The sequence below is a fragment of the Myotis lucifugus genome, unplaced genomic scaffold, assembly GCF_000147115.1.
Source record: "Myotis lucifugus unplaced genomic scaffold, Myoluc2.0 scaffold_223, whole genome shotgun sequence".
NCBI lineage: Eukaryota > Metazoa > Chordata > Mammalia > Chiroptera > Vespertilionidae > Myotis > Myotis lucifugus.
This window is the reverse complement of record NW_005871271.1, coordinates 993,070-1,012,301: the sequence shown is the minus strand read 5'-3', so window position 1 is coordinate 1,012,301 and position 19,232 is coordinate 993,070. Positions and strand designations below refer to the sequence as shown.

Sequence of the window (19,232 nt, the reverse complement as noted above, 5' to 3'; positions counted from 1 at the left end):
GAGGAAGAAAAGAAAGAGAAAGACATACATCTATCAACTGATTGTCTCCTGTATGCGCCCTGACCGGGGCAAGGGGCGAACCCACAACCCAGGTACGTGCCCTTGACTAGGAATTGAATCTGAGGTGCTTCAGTGCACACACCAACTCTCTAACCACTAAACAACGCTGGCCAGCGCTATCCAGCTTCTTTACTTAGCACAATGATTCTGAAATGCAACTATGTTGTTGTATGTATCAACAGTTCATTTCTTTTTATTGTAGAATTATTGTAGAATAGTATTCCCTAGTATAAATATACCACAATTTGTTTATCCATTTGCTTGTTGATAGCACTTGGTGATTCTAGTTTTGGGTTATTACAAATACAGTTGTACATTCACATACAAATGTTTATGTGGACACATTTATTTTCTTTTAAATGAAAACTGCTGGAACTAGCTAGTGTGTTTTACTTTTTAAGAAACTGCGAAAATGTTTTCCAAAGTGGCTGCACCCTTCTACTAGTAGTGGAAGAGGGTTCTGGTTCCTGCACATCCTTGTCAACACTTGGTTATTTTAGCCATTCTACTGAGTATACAGTAATATTTTCAGTTTTAATTTTCTTTTCCTAATCACCAAAACCATCTATTTTAAAACCCAATCTAGAATTACGCTAAAAGTTGACATCAACTTTACTGGACTGTATAGTTTTCAGAATTTATTTTTCCTGCTCTTTGCAAAAGGAAATATTTGCCTACTATGAGTCTTTCAGTCCTTGAGAATATAATTTGTTTATGCCTGAAAACTAGGACTCATTTAAAATAAATAAACTATCCCTTTTGACACTATGTGATTTTACTCAATCTTTAATTTGCCCTTTCAAGGTGAAATCTTTCTTCTTGATAAAAAGGAAAGGAATGGTGTTTTTCCCACACCTCTCCACAAGCAGTGGGATTTACCCTTACTTGTCCCCATGACCTGGACACAGCTTTTTAAGAAAGCACCTCATTTTATTGAATCATATCTCCTTTAAAAATTGCTGGTTGTAGGCTGCTTATTTCCCAATTCTAGTGTATATGGTCTGATGATGGTCAATTTTTCCTGCTTTCACAATTATGAATTCTATACTATCTTTTTTTCTGCCCCTTCTCCAAGTTTCCTTTCATTTCTACATTACAATCAATTATTTCGTGAAATACATACTTGCCGGGCAGTGCTGAATTTTTGTAGTCAGATTGGGTTCATACCTCTGCCCTATCACTTATTAGTGTGACCTAGCTAATCAGTTAAGAATGTTCTTTCTCTCATAGGTAAAATGAGGAGACCAATACTACCTTTTAGGGTTGCTGTGAGGATTAAATGAGTATGTAAAAAATATGTAAAGTGCACAAGATAGTGCTTAGCACATAATGGGTACTCCATAAATATTACCTATTAGTAATGCATTTAAATGTATTAAAGTTCAGAATAACAGTCTCCCTCACTATTTCCTATACATTCTGAAAATAAAACAACGAGCAAAATAAACCCACAAGTCACTTTTTAAAAAAATCACTTCTTAGCAAAATGAGATTGACAACCAACAAGCAGAAACTGAAATCCTTAACTTCATCCATACACCTGTCCTTAGGCCTGTGTAGTGATCTATAGCAGAATGCACTGTATCTGCCAGGACTTGCCCAAGTTAATGAAAAAGTTCAGCTCAGAATGAGTTTATATGCATCCAATATGTGAAACAAAACATAATAAATTTACTCTTGTTAAACAGTAGTTATCTTAATGTCATAATAATTCATAGAGAAAGTCTTTTTTTTTCAGCACTATTCATGTGGAAAGCATTCTGTTGCACCTGTATTTCAAATTCAGGTGCTATAAACTATTGGTAGAATAAAAGCCTCATTAAAGTAGACATTGTAAAGAGAGCTGGGCCAAATTACTATAACACAAGAGGGAATAATGTCAAATTCTAGAGAGGAAGACTATAACTATGAGAATAATTTCCAGAATGTGCATTTGAAGTAATTTCTTAATAGAACCACTGAGAAATCTGGTTAGCAGATATATCCGAGGTAAAGGTAAGTAAAACGTAGCTTGTTAGTATAAATCAACAGACAGAGATACATAAATTAATATATTAATTTTAAAGATATAATTGCAGTCGAAACCGGTTTGGCTCAGTGGATAGAGCGTCGGCCTGCGGACCGAAAGGTCCCGGGTTCGATTCCGGTCAAGGGCATGTACCTGGGTTGCGGATACATCCCCAGTGGGAGATGTGCAGGAGGCAGCTGATCGATGTTTCTCTCTCATCGATGTTTCTAACTCTCTGTCCCTCTCCCTCTCTCTGTAAGAAATCAATAAAATATATTTTAAAAAAAAAGATATAATTGCATATAAAAGAACATCTATAGTATAGTATGAAATCAATAGATTTTAACTTATTGATCTTATCACAATTACTTTATTATTTTTATTATGGTAGAAATTCTAGGCACCGTAGAGTACTGACTCAGTAAAATATAAAATATCTATTAGCTTTTAAGACATTCTCTGTTCCTAGTATCAAATAAGATGACTTATTTGAGATGGCAAGGGTAAATATATGCAAACACAGAACGAGTGACAGAGTACTGTTTTACAAAGTACTCAATCATACCAGCCCAATAAGAAATCTAGATGGGGAGGAGACCAAGATGGCGGCATAGGTAAACACCGGAGACTGCTGCCGCAAACAACCACTTCAAAAATACAACTAAAAGACGGAACGGACATCACCCAGAACCACAGGAAGGCTGGCTGAGGAGAGACTCTTCAACTAGAAGGAAAGACAACAGCATTACGAGGCTTAGAGGAGGCGCAGTGTGGAAAATTTAAAGGTACGGTGGTGCGCGCGCAAAGCGGGCTGGTGGCTGAGGGCGCGGTTGTCGTTTTCAATCAGGAGGGAGTCTCAGACTCTGAGCTCCAGATCAGGGCGAGTCTCTAGGGACTCAGACTCAAACGGGAGAAGCGGGATTGTCTGGCATCAGTTGGAACGTGAGGGCAGCTTTCTCTCCGAGGTTTGCAGCGGTTGCTGGGGTTCTGAGAAGCAGAGCCTCTGGGAACGGGACTGAGAGCAGCCATAACTGCTCCCCCCGCCCGCCCTGTTGATCCCCTGCGACCCGACCAGCCCAAGCCCTGCGCAGAGCCATTTGCCGGATCGCCTCAGGCAAAGGCTAGATTAGCACCTCTCCAGAGGACAGAAGTTTTCCCGCCGCAGACACAGGTGATTCTCACAGCCAGTCGGCCTGGTGGTCAAATGCCTCTAGTATTAACTACAACAATCAAGGCTCAACTAGAACAAGACTGCGCACAAAGACCACAAAGGGGTGCACCAAGAAAGCATAAAAAATGCGGAGACAAAAAAACATGACAGAAATGGAGGATATAGAGCTAAAAAACGCAATTTTGAGGGCTTGCAATAATGTGCTAGAAGCTGCCAATAAACTTGATGAGAGCCTCACGAAAACTAATGAGACCCTCGATGCTATGATAAAGAACCAACTAGAAATTAAGCATACACGGACTGAAATAAAGAATATTATACAGACACCCAACAGCAGACCAGAGGAGCACAAGAATCAAGTCAAAGATTTGAAATGCGAAGAAGCAAAAAACACCCAACCGGAAAAGCAAAATGAAAAAAGAATCCGAAAATACGAAGATAGTGTAAGGAGCCTCTGGGACAGCTTCAAGCGTACAAACATCAGAATTATAGGGGTGCCAGAAGATGAGAGACAGCAAGATATTGAAAACCTATTTGAAGAAATAATGGCAGAAAACTTCCCCCACCTGGTGAAAGAAATGGACTTACAGGTCCAAGAAGCGCAGAGAACCCCAAACAAAAGGAATCCAAAGAGGACCACACCAAGACACATCATAATTAAAATGCCAAGAGCAAAAGACAAAGAGAGAATCTTAAAAGCAGCAAGAGAAAGAGACTCAATTACCTACAAGGGAATACCCATACGACTGTCAGCTGATTTCTCAACAGAAACTGCAGGCCAGAAGGGAATGGCAAGAAATATTCAAAGTGCTGAATACCAACAACCTACAACCAAGATTACTTTATCCAGCAAAGCTATCATTCAGAATTGAAGATCAGATAAAGAGCTTCACAGATAAGGAAAAGCTAAAGGAGTTCATCACCACTAAACCAGTATTATACGAAATGCTGAACGTTATCCTTTAAGAAGAGGAAGAAGAAAAAGGTAAAGATACAAATTGTGAATAACAAACATGCATCTATCAACAAGTGAATCTAAGAATCAAGTGAATAAATAATCTGATGTACAGAATGAACTGGTAATTATAATGAATCAGGGACATAGAAAGGGAATGGACTGACTATTCTTGGGGGGGAAAGGGGAATGGGAGATGCGGGAAGAGACTGGACAAAAATCGTGCACCTATGGATGAGGACAGTGGGTGGGGAGTGAGGGCGGAGGGTGGGGCGGGAACTGGGAGGAGGGGAGTTATGGGGGGGGAAAAAAAGAGGAACAAATGTAATCTCAACAATAAAGATTTAATAAAAAAAAAAAAGAAATGTAGATGGATAATTTCTTGATCACCATGAAATCACAAGCTGCAATTCTAATATGCTTTTATCTGTCATATTAACACACTCAGAAAGAAAATAGAGTGGCCATTTTTCCCTCTTATGAGGTTCCTGAGAACAACATTTAAAATTTCCTTCATAAATGAGTAACGCCAAGCCTAACGATGATGGTACTAAGCATACTAATGAAACAGCATAAAATATTGCAAAATAAATTCTGGAATGATCTGATAAAAAATGTGAAAAATATAGACTTTCTATTCATTTCTAAGACTAACAATTTCTTCTAGATAGTTAAGTATCTTCTAAAGGGAAATAATGCTATCTAATAATAGAGAAACATGGTAATTAACCGTAACTTCACTACCCTTCCCATTGGCTAATCAGCGAGATATGCAAATTAACTGCCAACCAAGATGGCGGCTGGCAGCCACGCAGCTGAAGCGAACATGAGGCTTGCTTGCTCCAGTGACGGAGGAAGCCAAGGTTCCCCACCTGCCGCAGCCCAGCTCTGAGCTCCAGATGCAACAATGTTGCAATTATAGAAGCTAAACAAACCCAGAAACCTGCTTTCAGCCACCAGCGGGCTCACAGCTTAGAGCGCCAGTGATGGCAACAGAGTTTCAATTATAGAAGCTAAACAAACCCAGATACCTGCTTTCAGCCAGCCACAGCCACAGAGCTGGAGCCGGCTCTCAGCTCCAGTGACAGCTACAGAAGGTAAATAAATCCCAGAATAAAAAAAAGAAAAAAAGGAGAGGTTGGGAGATTCAGTCACCTGCCAGCCTGAAAATGGCCCTCAGCCCCTCACCCAGACTGGCCAGGCACCCCAGTGGGGTCCCCCACCCTGAAGGGGGTGTGACCAGCTGCAAACAGCCATCAGCCCGTCATCCAGGCTGGCCAGGCACCCAAGCAGGACCCCCACCCTGATACGGATCACCCTTCAGGGCAAACCAGCCAGCCCCCACCCGTGCACCAGGCCTCTATCCTATATAGTAAAAGGGTAATATGCAAACTGACCCTAACAGCAGAAAGACTGGGAATGACTGGTCACTATGACACACACTGACCACCAGGGGGCAGACGCTCAATGCAGGAGCTGCCCTCTGGTGGAGTGTGCTCTCACAGCGGGGAGCTCTGCTCAGCCACAGCCAGGCTGATGGCTGCTAGTATAGCGGTGGTGGTGGGAGCCTCTCCTGCCTCCTCAGCAGCGCTAAGGATGTCCAACTGCAGCTTAGGTCTGCTCCCTGCTGGCAAGTGGGCATCCCCGAGGGCTGCTGGGTTGCCAGAGGGATGTGATTGGCATCTTAGGCCCAGTCCCCCGGGGAGCAGGCCTACGCCAGCAAGTGGTCACCCCCGAGGGGTCCCAGACTGAGAGAGGGCACAGGCCGGGCTGAGGGATCCCCTACCCCCGAGTGCACAAATTTTTGTGCACCGGGCCTCTAGTCCTATATAATAAAAGCCTAATATGCTAAGTGTCCAGTCGGCTGTTAAACCAATCAAAGTGTAATACGCTAATGATATGCTAAGGCCGTTCAACCATTCGCTATGACGTGCACTGACCACCAGGGGAGAGACGCTCTCTGACTGGTAGGTTAGCTTGCTGCTGGGGTTTGGCCAATCAGGACTGAGCGAGATGGGCTGGACACGCCCTGGAGCCCTCCCACGGTCCCTCCCCAGCTGGCCAACCTCCCGCATCCCTCCCCGGCCCCGATCATGCACCGATAGGGTCCCTCGGCCTGGCCTGCGCACTCCTGAAATCCAGGACCCCTCAGGGGATGTCAGAGAGCCGGTTTTGGCCTGATCCTGCAGGCGAGGCTGAGGGACCCCACTAGTGCATGAATTCGTGCACCGGGCCTCTAGTTATAAATAAAAGACAAAAACACTTTATGACCTGACACAAGTTTTACAAAAGGGAAAGTTCTCAAGTAGTATATGCTTTAAAAGAATAGAAAAGAGACAGTAATAAATACAATAAATACAGGGAGCACAAGAGACAAATTTCCTGACGCCACCCTCTCCAAGTGCCTTTACCATAAAGCTGCTAAAGATACTTTTAAAAGAGAGGTACTACTTTATAGCAAATTAGATGGCAAAAACTATAGTCACTCAACTAGATTTCCTGGAATATGATAATGGGTAATGGTGATTTACACTGTATTTTAAAGCTACTTCAATTAACAAAATAAACTAATGAACAAAACAGGTCCAGAGGTACGGATGCATGGAACAGACTGACATATTTCAGAGGGGAGGTGTGTGGAGGGGACAGAAACAGATTAACCAAAGAATTTATATGCATATCTGTATAGCCCATGGATATAGATAGCAGTGTGGTGAAGGCCTGGGGTGGGGAAAGGGGCTGGGTGGAGGAGGAAAAGTGGGGGGAAATGGGGGACATTTATAAAACTGTCAACAATAAAAAATAAATTTAGCCCAGTCGGCGTGGCTGAGTGGTTGAGCATCGACCTATGAAACAGGAGGTCAAGGTTCAATTCCCAGTCAGGGCCCATGCCCAGGTTGCAGGCTCAATCCCCAGTGTGGGGTGTGCAGGAGGTAGCCGATCAATGATCAATGATTCTCTCATCACTTATGTTTCTATCTCTCTCCCCTTCTCTCCCTTCCTCTCTAAAATCAATACAAATATATTAAAAGTAAATAAATTTAAAAATAAAGCTACTTCATAACTGTAGCTGAAATTGAGAAAAAATACATATATGTATCCAAATACATATACATAATCCCAAGTTACTATGACAGATAGTATCAATTACTCCAGTCAAAAGACATGTAAAACAAATGATTCCTTTTAAATATTAACTGAAAAAAAGGGTTGTTTACAAGCATTAAACTATAATATATTGTGCATTTGTTTAAAATAATTAAATAGCTTTAAAACATCATGATTTTATTAATTTAAAACATTTTAGTAATCAAAACATTTTATTTCAACTCAGTATTCTAATTTATAAACATTTAAACCTAGAAATAAATTATCAATAGAATTATCCTTCTTTCTTTCTACCTACTTACCTCAATGGTATAAATTTTTGTTTTCCTAATGACTACAGGAGGAAGTTATTTCTGAGCACAAATTTGTGCACAAAGAGATCTTTCACTTAAGAACCAAAGATTCCTATAAAGGCAACACATTTCACATTTCTAGAAAAACCGTTGCACCAAAAGGGCCAACACCCAAAACTCAAATAAAGAAATAAAAATCTGAACAAAATATATTTTCTTTTTCAGACCACAAAAGACCAGTGATGTTTCTTCAAATAATGTTCACAAAGTTGAAGATTTTCCAAAATTCCAAATAAAGTTTGAGTTTAAAATGTACTTAATAACCAAGTACTCTGAACTCTCACTTCATGTTTGAGAATGTTTTTTAATAAAGTTCAATAAAACTGTTTCCTTAAAAATTAAACAAAATTTTACATTTTAAGAAGGACTTCTACTCATTTTGTATAAAGTTACATGGGTTACACAGTATATAATCTACCCACTTTAAACTAAAAATATTCCTTCTAAGAAATAAGCACACTGTCTTATTTTGAACCATATGAGTTAGAATTTAAATCTGCTGAAATAAATTTATTGTTCAAAGCTCAAAAGTATTTTTAAGACAGGTTTTTATTTCATTTATGCCTATCCATTCTGAAAAGGTCATATGGGGTAAACAAGATGACAAAGGTATAATGAATTTTCATGTGTGCCTCACAAAATGGAGGGACAAATGAAAAACTTATTTACTCTTGTGTAATGATAGTCCTTCAGTAGCTGCAGGAGCTGCAAGGGAATAGGAACCAAGGTATTGCTAACTGAAGTTGTATGTACTGCCCTTCACAATAAAAAACACACCTTTTTAACAGCGATGGCACATTTACACAATTGAAAACTACACAGCCATAAAAAGGAAGGACATTTTACTCTTTGCAACAGCATGGATGGACCTGGAGAGTATTATGCTAAGTGAAATAAACCAGTCAGAGAAAGATAAGCACCATATAATTTCACTCATGTGTGGAATTTAATGAATTGAACTAACAAGCAAAATAGAGACAGACTCATAAAAAGCAGGCAAACAGTTCTGCTGTGTGGCAAGGATGTTGGGGAGATAGAGGGATTGAGCAAAAAAGAAAAAAATAGAGAAAGAACTCATGGACACAAACAACAGTGTGGTGATTGGGGGTGAGGGTAGGTGGTAGAGGGTATAGGGGGATAAATAGGCGAGGGGAGGGGAGGGAAGGCAAAAACACCCCTTTTTTGGCGCCCAAACATCTGGTATTAAGAACTGAAAGCTTTCAAAAAATAATAAAATGAAGCAGACCTAAAATGTGATGACAGAAATAGAAAAGTCGAACACAGAGAACTTAGTCCCAAGAAAAGCAAAAAGTCTGAACTTTGAGTATCCTGTTAACTGTGGTAAACTAGCAGTTCCATGTGCACTGAGGACAGCAGGTGTGCAAAGTTCAAAGAATTCCTAATTTTTCCAGAGAATGAGTGGAGGACAGACGAGAGTTGAACTTTGACCTGAGGATAGGACAGGGTGAAACTTTCCTGAACGCACCGTAATTGAAGGATGAAGAAAGACCTTATGGCTGGAAAGGAATTACGAGGACAGTGTCTGAAAAAGTTACAACAGAGCTCTGAACCTAAGTCGAAGTTAACTATTAAAATGAGTCATGATATAAATCCTTTCCAGCGTTCATTCCACATTCTAATTAGCATATAGTTCTTGAATCACAAGATTTACCTGCACTACAGCAAAATAATGGTATACTGTGCAACTTTGATCCTTTGTGTAACTATGATATTACATGACAAAAGCAGAGATAAAATTTAGGCAATCATCTCTTTGAGAGTGCACTGGTAGGGAGGGAACAGAATATCCCTTCCATTACAGGTGATACCTTATTAGAGGTCTTCCCTGATCATCCACCTAAATTAGCAATCTCCCTCTCATGGCCCAACCCAGTCGCTTTCTATCCTCTTATCTTGCTTTATTTTCCTTCATAGCAATTTACCAACCTGACATTATGTATTTTATTGTCTGCCTTCCACAAATAGAAAGAAATCTCCCAAGAGAGGAGGGACTTTGTTTGCCTGCCTTATGTTCTGCACATAAAATGTACATGGTGTGTAGCAAGTAAACAATAAATATCTGTTAAATGACTATTTGAATGAGTGTGGGAGCCAGGTATTGAACTCTAAGATAAGCTGTGGTAGCTACCCTATTTCATAGAATCTAAGATTCTATTAGAAGATTATTTTACATACCACTAAACAAGAAAATGCTGTCAATTATCACAAGATTCCATCAACTCTAAGCAACAGCTTGATTTCAAAAATGTTCTTACAGCATTGGTAATGCATGCTATATCTTAGAGTTGTGTCTGAGAGCTGGGCTTTATTTTCTTCATAGCACTTTTCACTATCTGCAAGTATATGATGTTTGTCTATCTCCCTCAGCAGGATGTAAGCTGTCAATGTATGAATCCCTGAAGTAACAGCTTAGTAGTCAGGGAAATGATTCTGAGGGTCATCTGTGAAGTACAGGAAAGAAGAGGGAAGCAATCTAAGGAGAATGGAGAAGCATTCATGATCAAAAAAACAATTATTTTTAAGAAAAACTGTGACAATTGAGAATTTTCCTTTTTTTTTTCATTATCAACCTATTTCATTTTTTAAAATTTTTACCCATTTTATTTCTTAAAGAGAGGAAGAGGGTGTGTGTGTGTGTGTGTGTGTGTGTGTGTGTGTGAGAGAGAGAGAGAGAGAGAGAGAGAGATATGAGAGAGAGAGAGAGATATGAGAGAGAGAGAGAGAAAGAAACATCGATTTGTTGTCCCACTGATTTATGCATTCATTGGTTGATTATTGTATATGCCCTAACTGGGGATGGAATCCACAACCTTGGTGTATAGGGACAACGCCCTAACCAACTTAGCTATCTGGGCAGGGCCTGAGCATTTTTTTGAGATGTATCTGTCATCTTTTCCTTTCCCATTATGAGCATACTTAGGAACCCTCCCTACTGAAATAAATGTCCTTTCCATTCAAAAATACCATTCTGTACAAGTCAGAGATGTGTCTTCTGAATATATACTAGATGAAATTATTTCTACCACTTAATATTTCCAACTCTTTTCCCCTTGTAGGCAAAAAAACAATTTAGAACCTAAAAAATATAGTTACTCCTTATATTTGATAACAATTATGAATACAGTGGGCAGTTTCTTACCTGTTGTTTATTGCCTTTTCTAGTTAACATGACAAATGGCATCGTGTCTGCAGACTCTGCCTCTCCTTCACCACCACCAAGTGGGGGCCCTTTCCTCAGCTGACTTTTGAGATGCAAGGGAATAGCAACATCAAGTTGGTGTACTTTAACAGATTCGCCACTTCGTTGCTTAAAGACAGAAATGAAAGAATATAAATACTCCAAGGCACACTGACATATGTCAATATAAATTGCAAACGATTCATAAAGTGTTATATTTCTTAAAACACAATAATTAGAGTCTGAGTCATCTTTGTGAAATGCAGATGAAACCACTGTCTTGCGTGGCCCCCAAACCCTTAACCTGTCTTGGAAGAACTGTGACTTGGCTCCTGGTTGTCACTCCAGCCTCTCCATGCCAAACACACAATGTTGTTGCTTCTACTAAATTCCCCTGTTCCTCTAATGTACTGTGCCCTTTCATTCATAATCACAGCATTCACCTTCCCTCATAATTTTCGTGTCATAACTGCCTGTTTATTTGTGACTCTCCCCACAAGACTGGTGGGTTTCATCACTGTATATGCCCTTTTCCCTAGTGTTCTATAGCAATGCTTTACACACAGCAAGTACTCAATTCAAATTTCCAAATAAATGGAATCTATTAATGCTCACATTAAGTTCCTGCTTGTTAATATCAATTATTTTTAACATTTACACTAGATTTATCAACCAATTTATTTAAACAAACCTTCACTGAAGACTTAGTGTGTTAGGCTGGAGATATTAATATTTAAAAGAACAGTCTCTACTCTCAAAGAACTCGTTAATATGATTCATCCAAGTTATATACTAGTAAGCTGTGCTGGAGATGGAGTTGGCTGATTGGGAATGGATAGATAGGTGCTGAGATTTCACAAACAAATGAATAAAAACGGGACATTTGAGAACATTAAAGACTTCATACGACTTCTTCTAAGCAGATGGGATATGGAGGAAATTTAGGCACCGAAAAAACTGGTGCAAAAATAAGGATATGAAACAGCACAGTGCATTTAGGGAACTCCAAATAAACCTCTATGTCTGATGAATGGAGCACAAATGAGGAAAAAGCTAAATATGATTATTCAAAGCTAAGCAGGTAATGCTGAAAAGCCATGAAGGTTTCCAAATGGCTGTACTACAATTTAAATAGTCTTTTAATAAAGGCTCAATATTTGCAAGAGACTTGCAAATCAAGCAAAATGGTAATAAAGGTGTAAGATTTTATTGTTTTTTATTTCTAAGTTCTAATTTGTTAGAATTTGCTTGATGTTCTCCTAGGTTCATAAGATTTATAAACTTTTTACTTAAAACTTGAAAGGATCATGTTAGATGAATCTTGATTTGTAAATTATCTATAAACTAGAGCCCCGGTGCATGAAATTCGTGCACTCAGGGGGTTGAGAGGGGTCCCTCAGGCCAGCCTGTGCCCTCTCGCAGTCCGGGAGCCCTCGGAAATTTCCGACTGATGGCTTAGGCCTTCAGTCAGAAAACCTTAGCGCTGCCGCTTCCGTGGAGGCAGGAGAGGCTCCCGCCACTACTGCTGCGCTCACCTGCTGTGAGCCCGGCTTTTGGCTGAGCAGCGGCCCCCCTGTGGGAGCACACTGACCACCAGGGGGAAGCTCCTGCATTGAGTGTCTGCCCCCTGGTGGTCAATGCGCATCATAGCAACCGGTCATTCTGCTGTATAGTAGATTTTGCATATTAGCCTTTTATTATATAGGATTACACATTGGGGTTCCTGAAGGCTCAACTCTGAATCTGCTTCTCTCTACTCTCCTCACTTTACACCGGAGTGGTTCAGGCATTGCATGGCTTTAAATATGCTCTCACAACCACTCCATTTATGTTCCTCTTCTGATCTCCAGACATCTCTACAGGCTTCTCAAACTTACCATGGCCAAGTGGAATGCCTGCTCACTCTGCCCCTGTTGACTGTCAGAGAGACTAGCAAGTAGCCCAAGCTAAAAAAACTGAGTGTCATCCTTGACTCTTCATCCCCCATACCACTATCCAATCAAGCACCAAATAAATCTAGCTCAAATCCAGACTTCTCTCCAGATGCCCTGGCATTATCAAGACAGATGACCATCATGTCACATAGCACAACAGCCTCCCTGATCAGTCTCCCTGCTTTAGTTTGTTTGAGGCACCTCCATATATGGCTAAACCACTCCAAAGGTGTCCCGTTCAATAATCCATTCTCATGCTGTGCCACCCTACCACAGATTGACGATGTTCCATTAATACTGACCTAGTTCTTTTCTGCCTAGGAACTTCAACAAATCATTTCCCTATTTCACCTAAATGACTCCATTTTACCTGTCTTTTCTAAAAGTCAGCCCTAGCCGGTTTGGCTTGGTAGATAGAGCGTCGGCCTGTGTACTGAAGGGTCCCAGGTTCAATTCTGGTCAAGGTCACATGCCCAGGTTTCAGGCTGGATCCCCAGTAGGGGGCATGCAGGAGGCAGCTGATCAATGATTCTCTCTCATCATTGATGTTTCTCTCTCTCTCTCTCATATGCAGGAGGCAGCTGATCAATGATTCTCTCTCATCATTGATGTTTCTCTCTCTCTCTCCCTCCCTCCCTCCTTCCCTCTCCCTTCCTCTCTGAAATCAATAGAAATATATATATATATTTTAAAATCTCCTATATATACCCCATAAAATTATTTTAAAAATAAAAGTCATGATCTCAGAGATGCCTTCCCTGATTATCTTATCTAAAGAAGGCTCTTTCCCTTACTTTCTACCAAAGCACTGTTCTATTAATTCTTGAATATTTATCACAATTTGAAAGTATGTGTTTGTTTAGTTGTTAAATATCTACCTTCCCCATAAAACTACATTCTCTGAGTAGAAAGCAGGTCTGTTTTTAGATACTACTTTGTAGTAAACCTGTTGCTGCACAGTGTTTTAAGTACACAGTAGGTGCTCAATAAATACTTGCTAGACAAATGAATAAGTAAGTGGCTTCTGACTCATTTAAGATAGGAAAAGTTACTTTATGAAGTGAATTGTTTTATTATCTTATCACATGGAGTATAGATTATAATGATTGTTTTATTTGATTTGTGCTCCTAAGTGAAATGAATAAGATTTATTTAATAAATTAAGAGCTTTCTAGATATATGAACAAATTTTTATATAGGTAGCAAGAAGCAAATTGGCCTACTATCCCTTTAATAGTAATTTGTACATTATCATAGCTTTCAGCTTTAGTAGCATCAATAAAAGTAAAATCCATTATTTTTTCTCTAAAGGATTATTCCCCACCAATATACAGACTCTACTATCTTTAATCTCAATAACAATTCTCCTCTTTTAACTCTGTTCCCTTTCTAGTAAAACTCCTTAAGAGTTAGCTACATCTGTTATCCATCATTTTCACCTCCTCCCTTCTCATTTTCCACTAAGCCCACCCCAAGTAGCTTTCAGCCCACCATTCCAACAAAGGCACTCTTGTCAAGTCACCAAAGTGTTTAACAACAGCTACAACGTATAGGGCTAAAGTAAACAGTCTATGAGATTTCAACTCTATAGGAAGACATCATTACTCTAAATTACTGGGATGATGGAGCTTTTTCTAAAATCCAGTCTATTAATGTCATGAATACATTAAACAATTAACACTTCTTTAAACATCAAATAACTAATATTCCTTTAAATATTTCTGTTATTCAAATTATATATCAAACTTAGGAATTTACAAAATTAAATTTCCCTAAATACTTATCTTCTGCAAAGTATGACTCCTAAACAAACTGCAAGTAAAGGGTCTTAGAGATGATTCAGGAAGAAAAGGTGAAAGTTGGTACAATAAAATTACTCTATTCCAGGTCTTATATTTACTACATTTATCCCCACACTATCTTAAAGGAAGTTACAAATCAGGACATGAAATGCAAGTACTGGCAGCTGCAAACTGTACAAATAAGGAAAATGCTGCAGAGGCAAATGTTTAGATAGTAGAGACCCTCCTATTAACCAGAACTGAATGTGCTGCAATGTTTTGTACTGAGAAGATATTTTGGACTAGAGCAACATTTCATACCTGAAGATTTTCTAACATCATTTTATCCAGAGCTTGAATGAAGTCCTCATCTTCTACACAAGGTACATGCTTAAGTCCACCTCCTTTGATCATCACCTCCTTATTAAAATAAAACAAAACCAAGAAATAAGACCAGAAATTGTAACATTAATGTTTTGTACAACAGAGCCTTTTGTATTGATAACTTGTTTAACATACTTAAGGAATGAGTAAAATATATAACATTATTAAATATTAAAATAACTTGTTAAAGAAAAGTATTTAGGAAAACAAATTGAAAATAAATACCTAAAGAAATAGTTTTCAATAATTATAAGAAATGAACTTTGGTGGCTAAAACTGAAATACTATGAAAATGTTGCACAATTTCAAGAAGCAAATTTTCAGCCATACATACGGTATTTTCTTCATCAGTTTCATTCTCCTTATTTGAATCTGTAAGATAATCTGTATTCTCTTCCTCTTCTTCCTCTCCTTCCTCCTCATCATTATCAGAACCCTCCTGAAATTATTTAACATCAGATGATTAAAACATTTTGAAAAGGGTTATTACATTTTACATGCCTTAAAATGATTTTGAAACATCTGTATAACTGTTTATTATTCCCAAATGTAGAGCAAAGTCAGCGGGCAACAATTACTACATACCTCGCCCTTCCTCTCTGATTAAATAATAATAATAAAAACAATCCTATGATCAGTATTAACTTTTTAAAAACCCTTAATTAATCCAGAGATTTTATATCAGAGATACTATTAGTTACATTTACTATAATACAACTGAGGGGTAGATTTTATTTTATAAAGAAAATTTTTGCTCATATAGTCAAAATACTCTAGTACAAATGTACCTATTTGCTATAAATAAAAGTCATCACCTCTTCTTCTGGTTCATTTACTTCACTTTCATTTCCAGATTGTTCTTCTGTTTCAGCTCCTCCTTCTTCTTCTTCTTCATCCTCTTCAAGATTTTCTCCTTCTGTTATAGAATCTTTTGAATCTTTGTCATTTACTAGGCCTTGAAGTAAGAGGAAAGTAGAAAAATACATTTTAAAAAGATAAAGGCAAGTTTTCAATACCACTTCATTTAAAAGTATGTATTAAGAAAATTCAATAGCCACTTTTTTTCAAAACAACAGTAAAATAGGAACAGAATTTTAAACTATTTTGATAAACATTTAAAAAATTAAACAGAACTTCATTTCAGCTGACATATTTCTTAGTCACAAAAAGAAAAAAAACACATTTTCCCCTTTTCTAGAGCTTCAAACCGTTTATCTCAGTCTCAAAAAAACAAAGGCAAAAAGTAGCAGCACATAAGATGCTACCTCAGCCATATAAAATGTACCTCAGTTCTACTTTTTTTTTCAGTTCCACTTTTTAATCAAATATTTCAAGAATCTCTAAAAACTCAAAGATATAAAATTGTCACTTTAATGGAGAAATCACATTTGACTATCTATTTGAATGTCTGCAAATCAGGACTAAGGAAAGGCAAAGCAATATGTTGACACACCTAGCAGCTGTGCCACCACAGAACTTAGTTTTTTCCTTCAGTAACAGCATTCTCCTCCTGAGGGAACTCCCTGGCTTGAACTTGCTTCCACCTCCCCATGTTCATCCACATTTCACTACCTACTTAATTCCTCTTATCATCTGAATGCCAAACTACTTCTCTACTTTCAAGAGGCACATAATATGGCTTCATCGGATCCCTTTCCCATGTTTTCTCCCACGCCTTCTGCTATAGTGAGGTCAGATTCTTGTCATTAAAAAGCACACTACCTTGCAATCTTGCTCATCAATATTCTTCTCAATATAAATTCCATTACTTTCCCCCCTACTTGCTTCTAAAGCACTTGGAGAGTTTATAAGAGCACTTTACATTTAAGAATATATATACCATGTAATATTTTTTAAATTATTTCAGAAGTGTTACATTAGATTAGAAGACCCTTAAAAACAAAGAACTTCTTTTATATGCATATTCAAAACTTATCAGAGGCCATATATTGATAAATACACAGTAGGTGTTTAGTAAATAGTTATTTACTCACAGAATCTTGGTCAATTAGTGCAGAAAGAAATTTTACTAATGATGTGATTTAACCCTTCCATTTTATGAGGACTACTGAAGCCCAGAGAGTTTTAATAACCCAACCAATAAAAGTAAAAAATTACTCCTATGAACCAGGAGGTCACGGTTCAATTCCCAGTCAGGGCACATGCCTGATTGCGATTGCTGGCTCGATCCCCAGTAGGGGCTGTGCAGGAGGCAGCCAACTGATGGTTCTCATCATTGATGTTTCTATCTCTCGCTCCCTCTCCCTTTTTCTCTGAATTTAAAAAATACATTTTTTAAAAAAACAGAAAAATATAGAAGTATAGAGTGATTAAAGTAGATACATTCAAGTTTGGAAATTTAAAAAAAATTGAGAAGATGGATGAAGCTCAGTGAGATCTATTTTACATGGAAAATAATACTGAGGAAGAAAGTTGGTGTCACAGATTTAAATTCCATTTAACTTAAATATTTTCTACCTACTACTTATTAATTTTCATAGAAAAAAATAGACTTTATATGTTAACTAGAGGCCCGGAGCACAAGAATTTGTGCACTCGGGGGTGGGGGGTCCCTCAGCCCAGCCTGTGCCCTCTCGCAGTCTGGGACCCCTCGGGGGTGACCACCTGCTGGCTTAGGCCTGCTCCCCGGGGGACTGGGCCTAAGATGGCAATCAGACATCCCTCTGGCAGCCCAGCAGCCCTCAGGGGATGTCCACTTGCCAGCGGGGAGCAGACCTAAGCTGCAGTCGGACATCCTCAGCGCTGCTGAGGAGGCAGGAGAGGCTCCCACCACCACCGCTGAACTGACAGCCATCAGCCTGGCTTGTGGCTGAGCAGAGCTCCCCCATATGGGAGTGCACTGACCACCAGAGGGCAGCTCCTGCATTGAGCTTCTGCCCCCTGGTGGTCAGTGTGTGTCATAGTGACCAGTCATTCCCAGTATTTCTGCTGTTAGGGTCAGTTTGCATATTACCCTTTTACTATATAGGATAGAGGCCTGGTGCACGGGTGGGGGCTGGCTGGTTTGCCCTGAAGGGTGTCCTGGATCAGGGTGGGGGTACTGCTGGGGTGCCTGGCCAGCCCGGGTGAGGGGCTGATGGGTGTTTGCAGCTGGACACACCCCCTTCAGGGTGGGGGTCCCCACTGGGGTGCCTGGCCAGCCTGGATGAGAGGCTGATGGCTGTTTTCAGGCTGGCCACACCCCGTTTAGGGTGGAGGTCCCCACTGGGGTGCCTGGCCATCCTGGGTGAGGGGCTGAGGGCCGTTTTCAGGCTGGCCTGCGACTGAAGCTCCCAGCCTCTCCTTTTTTTCTTTCTTTTTATTCTGAGATTTATTTACCGTCTATAATTGAAACATTGTTGCCGTCACTGGCCCTCCCAGCTCTGAGGCAGTAGCCGGCTGGCTGAAAGCAAGTATCTGGGGTTTGTTTAGCTTCTATAATTGAAACATTGTTGTTTTCAGGCTCAGAGCTGGGCCGCGGCAGGCCGGGAACCTTGGCTTCCTCCATCACTGGAGCAAGCAAGCCTCCTGTTCGCTTCAGCTGCGTGGCTGCCGGCCGCCATCTTTGTTGGCAGTTAATTTGCATATTGCCCTGATTAGCCAATGGGAAGCAGAGCGGAGGTATGGTTAATTACCCTTTTTGTCTTTTATTAGATAGGATTTTATTTATTTACTAGAGGCCCGGTGCACAAAAATTTGTGCACTCGGGGGGGAGGGAGGGTCCCTCAGCCCGGCCTGTGCCCTCTCGCAGAAAGGGACCCCTCAGGAGATAACGACCTGCTGGCTTAGGCCTGCTCCTGGGTGGCAGAGGGCAGGCCCAATCCCTAGGTGCAGCCCCTGGTCGGGCTCAGAGCAGGGCTGATTGGGGAGTTGGGGCGCCGCCCCCTGTCATGCACAGAGCAGGGCGGATCAGGAGGTTGGGATGCCACCCTCAGTCACGCTCAGGGTGGGGCCGATTGGGGGGTTGGGGCACCGCCCCCTGTCACACTCAAGGCAGGGTTGATGTGGGGAGGTTGCGGTGCCACCCCCTGTCACGCACAGAGCAGGGCCAATCAGGGGGGTGGAGCGCTGCCCCCTGTCACGCACAGAGCAGGGCCCATCAGGGGGTTGGGGAGCTCCCCCCTGTCACGCACAGAGTAGGGCCGATAGGAGAGTTAGGGCACCGCCCCCTGTCACACACAGAGCAGGGCGAATCAGGGGGTTTGGGGTGCCGCCACTGTCACACTCAGGGCAGGGCCGATGGGGAGGTTATGGTTCTACCCCGTCACACACAGAGCAG

The 19,232-nt window shown here is 40.4% G+C and overlaps 1 protein-coding gene across 8 annotated transcripts in view; it reads right to left on the bottom strand.

Moving 5' to 3' along the window:
- Positions 1–19,232, bottom strand: part of UPF2 (UPF2, regulator of nonsense mediated mRNA decay) — a 131,611-nt gene that overhangs the window by 10,973 nt on the left and 101,406 nt on the right. For all 8 annotated transcript variants that reach the window (XM_006098215.3, XM_023761955.1, XM_023761954.1 and 5 more), the window contains 4 exons: positions 15,769–15,908; positions 15,288–15,392; positions 14,891–14,989; positions 10,816–10,983 (listed from right to left, as the gene is read on the bottom strand). In XM_006098215.3, coding sequence (XP_006098277.1) covers positions 10,816–10,983; positions 14,891–14,989; positions 15,288–15,392; positions 15,769–15,908 — 512 coding nt within the window. The remainder of the gene's footprint in view (positions 1–10,815; positions 10,984–14,890; positions 14,990–15,287; positions 15,393–15,768; positions 15,909–19,232) is intronic.